Source organism: Saccopteryx leptura, chromosome 3 (genome assembly GCF_036850995.1).
Source record: "Saccopteryx leptura isolate mSacLep1 chromosome 3, mSacLep1_pri_phased_curated, whole genome shotgun sequence".
In the NCBI taxonomy this organism is placed as follows: domain Eukaryota; kingdom Metazoa; phylum Chordata; class Mammalia; order Chiroptera; family Emballonuridae; genus Saccopteryx; species Saccopteryx leptura.
Window position 1 is genome coordinate 343,266,036 of NC_089505.1, and position 16,858 is coordinate 343,282,893.

The window sequence follows — 16,858 nt, forward strand, 5'->3', positions numbered from 1 at the left end:
TGATGGTAGCCATTCTGGCAGGTGTGAGGTGATATCTCATTGTGGTTTTAATTCGAATCTCTTTGATGATTAGTGATTGAGCATTTTTCATATGCCTTTTGGCCATCTGTATGTCCTCTTTGAAGAAGTATCTATTTAGGTCCTTTGTCCTTTTTTAGATTAGATTGTTTGCTTACTGGTGACAAGTTTTGTTAAGTTCTTAATAAATTTTGGTTATTAACCCCTTATCTGACATATCAGAGACCATGTTCTCCCATTCAGTGGGTTCTCTTTTCATTTTATTAATGGTATCTTTTGCTGTACAAAAGCTTTTTAGTTTGATGTGGTCCCATTTGTTATTGTTTTCTTTGTTTCACTGGCCCGAGGGTTGTAAAACTGGCAAGAGGCTGAAAGAAGTTTTATAACTAAAAGAGGCAGGAAATAATTTACAATTGCAAGTTTTCTAAAATAAGTTAGGTTAGGGGCCCAGAGTCAGGAAGAAGCCTGTGTAAAGTTTAGGCAGGGGAGGGGAATGATAAGAGGCTGTCATGGTCAGCTCTTCACTTATTAATTGATATCAAATACAATGATAAGTTTTGATAGTTCTGGCCTCCAAAAGCAACAGTTTTATATGGCTTGAGCTAAGATCCTGGGATCAAATTTCTTTTCTTTGCACGTTATTTCTACATTCAGCACAAGCAAACCAATCTGGAATTACTGTGTTTAATTATACTTTTTCTCTCTTTAAATCAGACTTGCTGATAGATTTTTATGTATTTACATAAAATAATGTGTATATGGGTGCATAGGTTTCTATGCACATTTAACCATAAAACAGGTTAAAAATTAAAAGTTGGCAAAACTGGGAGGGAGGAAGGTTAGCACAAAAAAGCAGACTTCAAAGACCTTGAATACTTTAAAAAATGTTACAAGTTTGCATAAATTAAAGCAAGGAAAGAAGCATAAATTGCAATAATGCCCTCAGGTCCCCCGGATTGAGGCAAACTGGAAATTTAGGATAATTGTTTTCCTGGTGTTGAAAACTGGCACATTTTTCCTTTGAGTGCTCATAAGGACCACATTTTTGTGTTGGCAAATATTCCACTAATCCTGATAGCTGATTTCACAGCTCTGTTTTTGGCTTGTTTATTCTTTTCTTTAATTATGTCCTTCAATGCAAACTCTTGGCAAAACCCCAAAGTATAATTCAGTAAAAAGAAAATTTAGTTAGGTGCTAAAATAATGACATCCAGACACAGCTTTCTAAAGATAGGATTAAGAATTTCTAGAAGAGGCCCTGGTTGGTTGGCTCAGTGGTAGAGCGTCGGCCTGGCATGTGGAAGTCCGGGGTTCGATTCCCGGCCAGGGCACACAGGAGAGGTGCCCATCTGCTTCTTCACCCCTCCCCCTCTCCTTCCTCTCTGTCTCTCTCTTCCCCTCCCGCAGCTGAGGCTCCATTGGAGCAAAAGATGGCCCGGGTGCTGGGGATGGCTCCATGGCCTGTGCCTCAGGTGCTAGAATGGCTCTGGTCGCAACAGAGCGATGCCCCAGATGGGCAGAGCATCGTCCCCTGGTGGGCATGCCAGGTGGATCCCGGTCGGGCACATGTGGGAGTCTGTCTGACTGCCTCCCCATTTCCAACTTCAGAAAAATAAAAAAATTAAAAAAAAATAAAAGAATTTCTAGAAGAATTACATCAGACAATATGACATTTATTTTTTAACCAACCTCTTGATGAGAATCGGGCAATATAGATTTTGAGAGTTTGCAGTTACCGGCTTGGGGAGAATTTGGAGTTCCCATGTTACTTAAGATGTAAGTCCAAATGCCTTGCAATTAACCAAAGCCTCTTTAGAACATAAGGACGCAGTTTAACATATGAACCTCATAGCTGCTTATTCCACTCTCAGTCAAGGTCTACTGAAGTCAGAATCCATTAGAATTACAGTTTTTCTCTATTCCCTTATAGTTATGTTCTGTGTACATACATAGAAATTTTTAGAGTTCAATACAGTGTATTTTGTCTTTTTTTTTTTTTTTACCTGATGGCATCTATGTTAAACTGTGAATTCTTTCTGTGCAAAGATTATTTTATTAATCTTTGTGTCCTTAGTACCTAGGTGAAGTCTAGTAAATAGTAGGGCACAAAAAATAATTGTTGACTCTATGAATGATTTAAGAAAACTGAAGTTTAATGTTTATATTTACATACCAAATATGTAAAATTGTCAACGAACAATCGACTGACTCCATCTCACTTTGCAGTAGGTACAGAATCATAAAATATCGGCGGTAAAAGTCACCGTGTCTCCAACATGATGGCAGATAATGCTAGTTTTCTTCCAGTACCCACTTTACTCCCTTTCTAATAGGCACCTTGCTTTATAGTTGAACAGAGTATATGGCTGCCTAGAATAATGGCTGCATTTTCCAGTCTCCCTTGGAATAAGAATGGTTAAGTGACTCTGGCCAATGAAATGCAAGTGGAAATGTCCTGTGTAAATTTTAGCAGGCCACCTTCTTCCCCTCTTTCATCCTTCCGCTGGCTGGAACACAGATGCTTCCTGGAGCTCAGAGCCACTGGAACATGGAGGGGAACCACATGTTGAGGATGGTGGGTGACAAGGCAGGAGCCTCCATCCTGGTGTTGCCATGGCCACCATGGACCTAAGACTCCAGATTTGTTTATATGAGAGAGAAATAAGCTCTGTTTTTTCTATGTCACAATTTTAGATTTTTTTGAAACTTAGAGCCAAACCGAATGGTAGTAGTAGTAGTTTGGGGCATATTTCCTTTATATCCTTCTCAATCCCTAAGACTGGGCTGGAAGCTTCTCTTCTGTACTTCCCTATACTCTTGGTAAACTTTTATTTGAACACATTAGACTACTTTTTTCTGGTTATCTTTTTTACATAAAGCGTTCTTTGATGAGCAGGAATAATGTCCTACTCAAGTGTCATTTGTCTTTATCCATGAGCTATACCTAGGATACTATAAATGCACATAGAATATGTTCAGTAAATGAACAGTACTGGATTAATGACCCAAACTAATGGTTCAAGGTCATAGGACACTGTACACAGTAGATGCTGAAAAAAATAGTGTGGAAATGTTTGTTACATGAATACGTACTACTTACCTCCTATGTTACTCAACATAACTTCTTATTCACTCAGAATAAGACATGGTAACAGAATTAGACATGGTAACAATTTTTGTCAAGAGACTCCTTTTTTATTATCTGCTAAGGGTAATCAAGATCTTTATTCTGAAAATTTTTCACCAGTATATAAAACTGATTCAGAGAGCATGCCTGATTGACTGAATAGGAAAAAAAAATGTTCTTTTCTTGAGTGAACAATAAATTACCTACTTCAGGGAATAAACATTTTAATAACCTTCCAATTGATTTTAAAGGTAAAGCATTGAGCTCATCATAGGGTTGGTTTCATTTTATCTTTGCTTTATGATATGTCTTGTACTCTCAGGGAAAAAGATCATACTTTATTTTGTGTGTCTTATAACATGACAGAACTATTGACTGGATGAAATAAATCTGTGAAAAGTCGTGTAGACCAGGTGCTATAGAAATCACTTTCTTCCTATTCTTTACAGGTCTTCTCAAACTGTGAATGACTAAGAGGTTTGTGGATCTTTCCAGTAGCAAAGCTAAAATTCCCAGCGTCTAGCTAACCTGCTCTCCCTGTTCTGAAGTCCAGAGAAGACTTCTCCACAAGACTCCTCCCTACTTGCTGCAATGTCTGTATCTAATTTATCATGGTAAGTGAATTACTTTCTAACCATAAATGTAAACACATATATATCATGAAGCAATATTTTGTAACTTGTACTGTAAGAACTGGACCAGGGAGAGAACTTGAGAAATCTGGTTAACAGAGATTGTTGTCCTATGTTAGGTTGAGGAAAGCAACCGAGAATGAAAAGATTGACATTTCCAGCACTCTGGTGTCTGGGGACTCCGGAGCAGGTTTGCGTTTCCCACTGATTTCCAGTGACTGCCAATGCCTTTCTTTTTAGCACACCCCCGGGGGAAAGAGGAGTAGGAGTAAAATGCCTTGCAGTGTTCCTGTCCACTGTTAAATTCCCAGATAGGGCACTAACGAGCGGTAAGGGCAGCTCTAGGGTGGAATAGATAATGTTTCATCAGCACTTTCTTTCTGAATTCTTATTTCAGCAGATCTGCCCAAATAAACTGAACAGAACTCAAATATGGAAGAGAAAATTCCCTTATAGATTTCTATCTCTAAAGAACTGGCATTTGGAATAATCTTTTACTTACAGTTAGTATTTAAAGGCTGTTCGTGATTTTAAAAAGTACATATGAAGGTATTTTTCTAGCAAATAATCAACAACTTTCTATGGCAATGAAGAGCAGCAATACTAGTAGGGAAGAATTTTAAACATTTTCTTGGACTTTGGATTTTTTTTAATATATAAAGAGCTGACTAAGTGAAATATAAGTTCACAGTATTCAGTATGTGAATGTAAAAAAACCAACAACCTAGGAATCTTCTCTGTTTTTATAAGAGCCCATCTCACTCCTGTCCTTGTCTTCAGTTTGTTTTGGAAATATAGGTAGCAACAGATCAAATAGTTGTTTTAGCACTTTAGCTCGGGTATTTATTTTGAGTTAAGTAAGCAATGTTTTTAGGTCAAAGGGTAGAATTATTTGCTTCAAAATAGAATAGTGTTTCTGAAGTTCCTAATTTTTATGGACTCCTTAGACTATGTCCTTGGATCCCTACTGGGTGCTAAGGATCTCAGTTTGGAAAAAAAAAATTCAAAGAAGCTAATATGTATTCTGTAAAACTAAAATAAAATGTGTTTAAACTGTGACTTATTACTGAAAAATGTATTTTTAGATTTTTATTATTAAAATAAAAACGGAACAATTTCTGTAGAACTTATGAACTCCTTGGGATCACTGGGAAATACTAAGGACACGTTTATTTAAGGAATTATACCTCTGGCAAATGTGTGTACAAGGTGAATTCTCAAAAAGCAGGTAGCAAGCCAAAGAAGAAGAAGAGAGAGGAGAAGCAGGGGGAGGATGGTGAGGAGGAGGAAGAGGAGGTTGGGGGAAGAGAGGACCAGGAAAGAGAGGGAGATGTGGTGGTCGTATCTCACCATAGGGTGTGGTTGGCTTGGTTCACAAAGCCTAACACTGAGGCCTGGCCTTGGTGTGTACCTCAATTAACAGCTGTTTTGATGTGATACAGCGATGTCATTAAGTGCCACCCAAAACGTAGTGAACTCCACAAAGAGAGAGACTGTACGATGTGGTTCCAGCCCAGTTGCCCAGCACAGCACAGCATCTACGAGTTAGTAAATGTTCTATAAATTTATGCTGTGTAAATCAGAGAAAAAAAAATTCAATGGTAATTAGCATTTTCATTCTAAAATAAAATTTTAAAATGGTTGGAGGTATCTTATAGAATTCACATATGGCAGCCCTCAGGTTATGACAGTCTCAACATATGATGTTTTAAGTTTATGACCCTCGGTCCTATAAAAACTTAAAACTATGGATTTGTGAGTGTTTCGGCTTATGCTGATAGCGTCCTACCTACCGACTGCGTGGGTGGGTGAACCCGTTTGGCTGCACAGGCGGAAGAACGTGCAGTGCAGTGTACACTACCGTATGTTTATGTCCTTTTCCTTTGTCTGTGGCTTAGTGGCGTTTTTATGTTCTAGTCTGATTTTACAACTGTGTTAGGATAGCTAAGTGACTTAGGCTAGGGTGTGTTTCTACTAACACCAAAATTCAGGTTAGGACACTGTCATAGGAATGGAACTGTGTCGTCTTAACCCCAGGACCCCCTTATATGAAATCTGTTAGAATTTTTTCCATATCAAAGGTTCAAATTGTACAGCAGTAATTCTTAGATATTTTCCTTCCGAAGTGCCCTGGTTTATGCACATATATAGTAACACTAAAATAATGGAAGCCGAGGGTGCGGTCGGTTTGGGAGGACAGGAAGGCTGTGTTTGTGGCGGGTCCCTCGGAGGTGGCCAGTTGAAGACTTTCAGTGGACTTACAGCAAAGTGCTGATGATATCTTTCTATTGTGCTTCTTTTGTATCAGGTTGAAAACACAAAACTTTCTAGCCTGTAACTTAACGAGTGGAGCAAGGATTTATATTTTGTAGTTTAGGTAGCTTACTGTATATAATTTTGGAAGTTCAACCAAGTTTTTGATAGCAAGAACCTCCTTGCCTTCCCTAGGGAATCAGGAGGCTCCTGCCCCCACACCCCACGGGCAATACTGTTCCAGTGGCGACTGTGTTCTCAGGCCCAGGTACTCCTTCCAGGAGAGACTCCGGGGCACCTACACTGGAGGACACCTACGTGAAGGGAAACCTTCCCGGGAGAATGGAACCTGGGCACTTGCCTTGGGGCCACACGCATATAGCAAAGCCACTGTTTTGCCGTAGACGGGTTTTTACACAAGTAGTTTAGTGGTTAGGAGCACCAGCTGGCTGCCTCATGCATTTCCTAACTCCTCTAGTTAGTGGCTGTGTCATATCTAGCCAATTACTTAACCTGCAGTGCTTAACTTTTCCATCTGTGAAGATGCAAATAAACCATACTATGTTCCTAATAAAGTGGTTATTAGGAGTGTGTGGATTAATACCAGCTAATGTCTAAAAATGTGCCTGGTCCGTGGCAAATGCCATGTACATGTTCACTCGATAATATTTACTTAGCTTGCATGTTATGAAATGTATATACTTTTAAATGCTGTATCTATCATATATATATGTGTGTGGTATATATAACATATGTATATATCTTAGCAGATAGACCTTATAAAAATGTCTTCACAAGGAGAGATTGAGGATGATTATTAGGGAAGGAAGCTCCGCTCGGCATCCCATTTCCCTCTTTGTGCTCCAGACACAGGACCCTTTTCCAACTCTTTGTGCCTCTTCATGTGTCTTATTAATTATCTCTGCTAGCAGCAATGATTCTCTCCCTCCGACCACAGCCTGGACCCTGTCACCTCTTCATGGGTGTCCTCAACTGATTCTGCATCTCCCTTTGTCTCTATCTCCACCTGTATTGGCTCAATCATTGTCTCCCTCTGCTAATTATTTACTGAACTGGAACAAATGGCTTATTTTTCAGAAATACAAATACGTATCTGTGTTTTGCTATAAAATAAAAAATATGCTAATTACAAAGAGTCAAACACTACAGAAAATTATAGCGCATAAGTAAAATATAACCTAAATCATACCATTTATTAAAAAAATCACTGTTTTAAATGTTGAGGTATATTCCTTTCTACATATACTGACGTATTTTCATGAAAGTAGTCTCAAACCACACATGGTATTTTGACAGCATCTGTTTTCAGTGAGCACTTTCTGTATGATAGATATGAACTGCCATGATCACATGGACAGGTTGGGTGATACTGTCGAGCAGTAGTGTTATTTATTTCACCCGTCTGTATTGGACCTGCATGTTTCCTTGTTTTCTTTTTTACTATTGTAAATACTTTAGTGAGGAAAATCATTTAAATATTCCTGGGTCAAGGTGCTGTGTCACTCAGGGTACTGGGTAAAGGCCCTATCTTGTTGCAGTTCTGATCACAGACATCAAGGCTGTGGAAAAAAATTGTATTTTTGAGAAAGTGTCTTGTCAGTTCATCTCCTTTTTTATTTTAGAAAAGAACTGATCGTGTATGCTAACTCTTGCACCAGACTTAGTCTCTCATAAATTCTGAAAATATGTTGTTTATTTTCAAAGAAATATATACTCACAGTTAACTAATAGAAGTTTATCATATGTCAACAAAATATTCCATTAAGCATGTCCATAGATTGGAAATAAAACAAAGTATGAATTGTGTACGTCATTGTTATATTGACTAAATTTACAAGTGCTGAATGGTCTTTACTGAGTATGCTTAAAGTATAAAATTCTGATGAGAACTACTTTGAATTATCTTCTTCATCCAAAAGTAAGTGTGTTAGACTCCTAGGATTGAGAAGATGCAAATTTAGAAGTGTAAATACTTTGTTAGATTATTCACATTATTTATAGTATTTTTATCAAAGTTTTTCTTTAATAAATAAATAAAATGAATCATTCCTTATCATCCTTTGGCACTTGGATTTAGTTGAAAAGAAATCTGGAGGGAGAGAAGTAGCCTATTTATCCTAAGGAGGTGGTATAATCAGGTTTTTTTCTTCAAAAATTGCCAAATCCACTATTCTGCAAATGACTTGCCCTATTTAAATTGTTAAAAGGCAGGGACAGTATGTGCAGTGGCAGAAGAAGTAGGGACTTGAATTCTCTTTATTTTTGGAGGGATCAGAACCAGAGAGAGGTAAAATGAGGATAAAGTAGAGATTTCAAGGGAAGTTTTACCCTGAGTTTTATAGTAAAAGTTAAGTCAGAATTGTCAATAGCCTTTTTACTAGAGAAGAGAGAAAAAAGAGGTTAGCTGTAAATGTCAAGTTAATGCTTCTGATTGAAACAGAGACGTGATTTTCAAATGATAAGCAAAGCTTAGTTGGCAAGATACTATATTTCTTAGTATGGTAAGTGCATGTTGAATGGATAACATATTTAGGTGCTCAGAAGAGAGAGTTGGTTGGAGAGCCTAAAACTTAAGAATCCTCACGTGAGTGGGTTTGTTCAGCTGGTAAAGGGGGTTGATCCAGGGCGTATGATAAGAGTAAGTTGATTTAAAGAACAAATAAGGAGCAATAACCTGAGAGAGGCAGAGAGGAGAGAATAATATAGCCAAAATGAGAACCCAAGAGAAAGAAAAATGTGTCCCCAAAATTACATAACACTTTAAGTTACAGTGTGGTGATCTGGATGCAAGTCAAGTTACTGAATTCTGAAAAGTTTCAATATGTATTTCTATTCATCATAGGGCTTTTATAAAAGAAATCACTTCATTATTAACAATATTAATAGTGTTTTGATTTGGGCTGGACACTAAGTAAACACATTGTCTTTAGAATCCTTGGTCATTTTTGGCTTTGAGCTATATGCCTTTAAAAATAGCTTTATAGACCTGACCAGGCGGTGGCGCAGTGGATAGAGCATCAGACTGGGATGCTGAAGCACCCAGGTTCAAGACTCCGAGGTCGTCAGCTTGCGCGTGGGCTCATCTGGTTTGAATAAAACTCACCAGCTTGGACTCAAGGTTTCTGGCTCGAGCAAGGGATTACTCGGTCTGCTGTAGCCCCACGCTCAAGGCATATATGAGAAAGTAATCAATGAACAACTAAGGTGTCGCAATGTGCAACAAAAAACTAATGATTGATGCTTCTCATCTCTCTCCGTTCCTGTCTGTCTATCCCTTTCTCTGACTCTCTCTCTGTCTCTGTAAAAAAAAAAAAAGGAGCTCAAGACTTGGAACCAGATGCGAATCCTGACTCTGATGCTCACCAGCTGTGTGACCTTGAGCAAATTACTAAAAATAGCTTTATAGGAAATCTCTTCTTTTTCTTCATATATCTACTTCAAATTGTTTCTCCTTCAATAATGAAATAATTACTAAATCAGAATTTTTGTTTGTTTTTAAATACTAGTGCCAACTAGACATGAATCTCATTTTGAAGAAAATTGTTTGGTAAGTTTGGTCTGCTTGGAGGAATTTGCTTTCTTGTGAAGTTAATGAATCTGAGGTTGCAGGTTCAATTCCCACAGGAACCAATTAGTTCCGCTCTCTTTCATAGCAAAAGCCTACACCTGTAACCTAGAGCAGCCTGGCTTCCCAACCCGCCACTGGCCACGAGGCACTAGAAACAGTTGATTGTTGATCACCAGTTCACTGTCAGCACTGGGAAAAAAATATAAACAAGTGTTTTCAGGGATTCATAAAGGGTCACATGCTGAACCTGACAAGCTCAGGCACAGCCTGCATGGTGGCCTTACAGACTCAGGGACCTGAGTAAACAGGATGACCTGAAATAGAAACTCTTTAACTAAAAGTGGTTTATGGTGGGTAGTCATGAGTTATTCTCTATCTGAACTAAGGTTGATGTTTGCTTTGAAGCCTGTCTGTTACCTTTTGCATCTACAATAATGTACCTGATAACACGCCTTGGAAATGTAGGGGTAATCTTTTTTCTGCCCCTTCAGGGCAGACATTCCACCAGAGCAGGAACCAACAAACCCCTTCACTGCTATTATTATCATGTTAACATACCCATCCAGTGCCTCCCTGTGTAAAAGAAATTTCAGTACGTATATACTTTTACTTTTTGTCCAATCCAGAGATTTCTCTGCTTTGCTTTCTCCCGCCTCCTTAATCTACCACCAGTCAATTTCATGTAACCTCTATGTCTTTCACCTTGATTCTGACATATAAAATAAGTGGTTAGACCACCATTTTCTAGACCACTTTCTCAATCTGTTGAACCTTTGTTTCCTGGCAATTGTCAACAGTTTTGCTCAAATAAACTCATAAAAATTCTTATAGGTTTAGAAGGTGTTTTGTGCATTGACACATGTATCATTTTCCTTTTGCAAATCATCCAGGACTATAAATATGTCTTTTTATCATTCTCAGAGGAATCATAATTTACTTTCTTGTGAAAGAACTACAATGAATGATCACAGCAGTATTTCCTTGGATTGTAGAGGTTTGAACATAAAACTAGGCTGTCCATTCCAACCTTAAGGATAGAGTTACTAGAGACTAGCCCTTTTTGGACTTGAACAATTAAGATTAATACTAGTGAATGGTCTATGTAATAATTTTAGTTATTAAAATAGTCATGTAGCCTAAGTTATATTATTTTTGGTATGGTCAAAATTAAATTGACTATGAAAAATCTTAAACATAGTTTGACATTAGTACATGCAATTTTCAATGATTGTGTTATCTTGGTATATATCCCCTGTTGTCTTTTTGTGTTGGTTTATTACAGGATTTTGTTTGTTTATTTTTTACTTTTTAAGATTGTGAAGACAGTTTACCTTGATTTTAAAGCTATGCCAGTTTAACTGAGAAAACAGAAAACACTTTTTAACTTAATTGGATACTTACTAAAAAGAGTTAGATTTGTTATTTATACTTAGTTTTTTGTTCCTTTTTAAAGAATAGGTTCATTGTTACAACTTTTATAGAAATTTAAAAATAATTTCTGCAGTTAGATAGATGAGTTGGTAGAGTTTAATTGTATGTAGACCAGCATTACATTTTTATGTAAATTAGAAAGTATTTTTTACATTTATATTTACCCACCTTTTCATTTAACAAATTTTTCTGAGTGCCTACAACGTGCGATTCACAATGCTGTGAGTAGAATGATAAGTGAAACAGAAGTTCTTGCTCTCATCAAGCTTACATTCTAGTGCTGAAGATAGATTAAACAGATAAATATGTTCTGTAATATTAGATAGTGATATATATTTTGAAGAATAATTGAGCAAATTGAAAAGATTGATGGGGTGAGGAATTGGTCAGGAAAAGCCTCTTGGACAAGGTGGTTCTTAAGCAGAGAGGGAAACGATCTTCACAACCCAGAGGAAACCACTTCCAGCAGAGACACAGGAAGGACCAGGGTCCTGAGGCTGAAATGTATCTGTGTGTTTGAGGGATCGTCAAGGAAGCCAGTTCAGTGGAAATGGCCAAGAAAGGGAAGAGTCTTGGGAACTAAGCTTGGAGACATAGCAGGGGGCCACGTAAGCTCATGAGAAAGACTGAATTATTTTTTGAATGTAATGGGAAATTTTGTCCTCACTTATTACATTGCAGATGAAAGTTCACATAAAATATAAACTTAGCAAAATTCAGTGAGTATTGAGAGCAGTCTTGATCTAACTTTCATTTAAAAAGGAACTCTCTGTGATCTTCAAATTTTATGAAAACAATTTATATTGCATCCTTAATATATATAAACAGCAGATAACATTTAAGTAGTAATAATGAAAGAAAGAATAGGTTAATGAAAAACCTTGTTTAACAATTATAGCTTGTATCTCATTGTCATTTATTTAAAAAGATTCCACAAATCTGGTAGGTATGAATAATTAAGGACATAATAAAAAGAAGATTTCATCTGTTGAAATATTTTACCTTGCATTAAGGAGTTTTACAGCAAATCAATGAATGATTTTATAAATTGTGGAAATTGAGATTAGGTTATCAATTATCCAACTTAGGCCTTACCAGGGAGTGGCGCAGTGGATAGAGCATTGGACTGGGACACGAAGGACCCAGGTTCAAAACCCCAAGGTTGCTGGCTTGAGTGTGAGCTCATCAGCTTGAGCACAGGCTCACCAGTTTTAGTGCGGGATCCCTGGCTTGAGTGTGGGATCACAGTCATGACCCCATGGTCACTGGCTTGAGCCCAAGGTCACTGACTTGACCAAGGGGTCACTCACTCTGCTGCAGCCCCCCAGTCAAAGCACATATGAGAAGGCAATTAACAAACAACTAAGGAGACTAAAGAGCCGCAATGAAGAATTGATGCTTCTTATCTCTCTCCCTTTTTGTCTGTCTGTCCCTATCTGTTCCTTTCTCCCCCCCCCCCTGTCACACACACACACACAAAATTATTATCCAACTTAGGTTTTACGTTTATTTTTAAATCTCCTACCCCACCCCCTAAACTTTAAGGTTATTTTCTATATATAAACACAAAGATGCATTATGCAATGAAGTGTCTATTCTATACCATTTGTATAATGTATGTATGATTTTAGTAAGGAACCAGATGTAACATAACATTCATCCAAATACCAACTTGTGTTTTGAGAGAATGTTGGCATAAAATTACCAGATGTTTCTTTTTGGAAAAATAAAATCACCTTGATTCTAAGATTATGACCTTTCTACACTTTTGGTGATAAAATATGGTTTGTTTTATGGTATAGGTTATAAATAGAAATTAGGGTTTTTAAAAAATATTTTTACTTGACAAAATTAAAATTGGAAACAATGTTGGTCCCACTCCTCTTCCATCGAGTGCCTATGTGCACGCACACGTGTGTGTGTGTGTGTGTGTGTGTGTGTGTGTGTTTTAATTTAATTGGACCATGAAAGCAAAAAGTCTGGAACTTCTGGTGTACTGGGAATTAGCTCAAACTGGCTCCAAACCAAAGTGTTAATTGTTAATGGGATATGATCCAGATCACAGAAAAAATTATTTGTGGATATCTGCCACCTTCATTTGGCACTGTGGAATTATAGATTCAGTGTATTAAAAAGCTTGAAAAGGATTTTATTGCCTAGAATGGGATCAAATGGTCTTGCAAATATATCATATTGAACACACTAGGTTCTTTTTCTACTAGACCTACGCAGGCCTTGCCAATGTACAGAGGAATGGCTAATCCATCCTGCTTGCTGACTGCACTTTACCATTTGATGTCCAGGAAGTTATTTCTACGGGGTTAAATTTACTTCTTTCCTGCTATTTATTTTTACTCATCTTTAACACCGATACATTTTTCTTCCCTTTTTAATAATGACATTTCATTTATCAGATGGTGTTAATGTTTTCTACTGGTATTTCAGCAAACTCATTTTTTATTATGGACAAAAATCAATTCATTGCTCAATGTCTCTTGTTAGTGCTACTCCAATGTAATAAGAAATATCCGTGTGTCATAATAACTAGGCTTTTAACCTTTGAATGTGTTTTGATCCGTAGAATTTGGAAAGCTGAATGCTCTCACATTCACAGTTACATTGGTCACATAATTATATTTGGTGAATTGAAACTATTAAATATAGATACCAGTTGAACTCAAGTGAAAATTTTTCTGATTAGATAGAATGGTGCCTGCTTTTACAACGTTGGTTGGTGCTGCGTGTTCAGAGCAGTCCAGTAACATTAGCAAAGACAGAATAACCTTCATTAACAGGTGACTTTCTAAAGAGCCAGGTGCCCCAGGCATCTGTGTTTCAGTTGAACTCCTGATAGAAAGATGAAGTTCTGAGCTATCCACCATCTTTTCTGAGTGATAAGTTTAATGTAGGAAGGTAATATGTTTCCAGATGGTTTTTTATCAGCTTCATGCACACTAGCTTCATAGACTCCTGCTGTAACTAGAAATTGGTCTGACTCCAACATTTGACAAAAAAATTCAATTAGGTTAACTACTCTTTGGTTTTAGATTATTGATACAAAGTGCTTTCATAACTATGATAGAAAAAGTTGAAATTCAAACTAATTGATGTTGCTGGGTGCATCTTCATTTAAGATATTTTCCCTGAGGTTTTATAGCAACATAAAATTACATTCAGACACAGAATTTGCATAGAGTGAGGCTCATTGGAACTTTAATGATCTTTTTCAATCCATAATATTCTTTTTAGTGTTTTTATGGACAACTAGTTAGGTGTTTGACATGACCATAAAGATGATGATATGAAAAGATTTTAGAAGTATCTATTAATTCAGTTGCCTAGTTAAAAACATTAATTAAATTTATTATTTTTCAGTTCTCATGAACTGAGTAAAGAGAAAGTAATTTCCTTGAAGTAAGAATTTGCTTGGTATCCCTCTGTATTTGTTCCAAGTTCAGATTTTAAGTATTTGGAGAATAAAACAGACATATAAAATACTTACTATATATATTTGGCAAGTTATAAATGTGATTGAAGTTATAAATGTCAGCTATAGCTGTTACAAGGATATGTACAATGAGATATATGAAACTGCAGCATTCCAGTTAGAATGTATCTGGAAAGCTGACTACTAGGACACGGACGAAGTCATCCTGCGTATTGTGGCACCTGGTACTCAACAGGTGCTTTGCACTCATGAATGGCTGACCGTTCACCAGCACACAGTCTGATTCTCTGCCAGGCATCGTAATGGAGAGTGTTATCTACAGCAGTGGTCCCCAACCTTTTTTGGGCCACGGACCAATTTAATGTCAGAAAATATTTTCATGGACCAGCCTTTAGGGTGGGACGGATAAATGCACAAAATAAAATTATGCGACCAGCGTAAAACCTGTGGTATTTTTAAATATAATTGTCGAACTTACGATATTTATTGGACTAAGTTAAAGGAGGAACGAGCATGTCCTCATTATTCAGGCTGTATTTAAATTTGTTATTCTGACATTTCATGTTATTTATTCTTTCTCTGCGGACCGGTACCAAATGGCCCATGGACCGGTACTGGTCCACAGCCCGGGGCTTGGGGACCACTGATCTACAGTAGGAGTAGGAAGACTGAGTTGAAAAAGGCCCAGCCTTGGAACAGCAGGTGGTATGATTCCACTGCTATAAGGTTATTCTGTCTGTAGTATATGCAGACATTTGTCCCTGGGCACGGAAGAGTTTTGTGCATGTATTTTCAGCTCTTAATTAGAGCTCTGGCTCATACGAGCTAAGATGAGAACTTTCCTGATATTTAAGAAAATAAAATTGCTCTCTTCCTATTCTGTGCTCTTGTGTTTTAACCTCTACACTTTGGAGATATTTCCTCAGATCTATGTTCTGTCATCTTATGCCCTTTCTAACTGTCTCTTAGCCTTTTCTCATCGTATAAACTATTGTCTGACATTGACAGGTCATTTGCCTAAAATCATAGAACATTTTTTGGAAAGAAACTGTGAAGTCAGACAGGACATTGATCATAAAGTAGAGGTTCATGGACAAGGGCCAGTCAGTGATAAAGAATCTTGTTACAAAATGAGGAAAATTTTGCTAATTATTTTGGTCTGAATTGATGTCCTTCATCATTATTTAGTGATAAAATGGTCTTTCTTTTATGAAATAAAGGTGATAGTACATGATAATTATGTCCCTAATTGATAAAAACGGAAGTGGTTAGCTCAAAAGTAGGCTTCCAGTTAAAATTTTCAAATTTATGTTTCTATAAATCCAAGAGTCCGGAAACTACTGATCTAATTACCCAAACCATGAATCCCATCAACAAAACTCCTAACAAGTGGTGATTATCCTTTCATAAAAACTTCTCCTGTGGGTCTCAGCCTTATGGAATATCCATTATGATTCTGGCCTCTTCTAATTATTGTAAGTTTTTACGTACATTGAATCTGAAGCTACTACTCTAATCACTAGTTTTTAATTTTACCTAGAACCATGTATGCTATATCTAATATAATATCTCCTCAAATATCTTAGGAAACAATACTAGTTTCATAGTCAAATTATTTAGAGAAGCAATCATTAAGATTTTAAAATTTTAATACTTTAAAAATTCTTTATTGGGTCAATTCTTTCAACAAATGTTTTTGAGTACCTAATAAATGGACGCAGTATTGTATATACTCATTTGTACTGGTGATATATAAGAGGAAGGTACAATAATCTGAATTTCTCAAATTTAGACTATGGAATTGTTTTTTGGTGACAACACATAATATTTGGGTTTTTGTGACTTATTTTTCACTTAGCATAATATTTGCAAGGTTCATTCATGTTGTGACATGTATCAGTGCTTCGTTTCTTTTTATTATTCCCAGTCATTCCAAAAAATATTGCATTGGATAGCAATACGTTAGCCAAATTTTTATATTTTTATATATAACTGCTCACAAAAATTAGGGGATTAGGGAATGTGCAGATACTCCAGTACTTTCATCCTTTTATATAGTGCATTTTCACCAATGAAATCAAAGTTGGTTTGCATCTTATTTGCATAATTGAACAACTTTCTTTGATTTTGTCATTTGCTTTTTGGATGTTCTTGTTTAATAAAAGAAATCAAATGCTTCTTATTTTTATCGCTTCATATTCACTTTGAGATATCCCCTACTTTTTGTGAGCAGTATATAAAGAGATACACATTTTATTTATCCATTCATCAGTTGATGGACACTTAGGTTGTTTTGACATTTGGCTAGTATAAATAATGCTCTTATGAACAATCATGTACAATTTATTGTATGGACATTA

General features: G+C 36.7%; 1 protein-coding gene across 1 annotated transcript in view; it reads left to right on the forward strand.

Annotated features, from left to right (window-relative positions):
* The window catches only part of OXR1 (oxidation resistance 1), a 507,670-nt gene that overhangs the window by 95,442 nt on the left and 395,370 nt on the right, over nucleotides 1-16,858 (forward strand). The window contains exon 2 of the mRNA XM_066379348.1: nucleotides 3,595-3,759. Within this exon, the coding sequence (XP_066235445.1) occupies nucleotides 3,737-3,759 (23 nt within the window). The 5' untranslated portion in view covers nucleotides 3,595-3,736. The remainder of the gene's footprint in view (nucleotides 1-3,594; nucleotides 3,760-16,858) is intronic.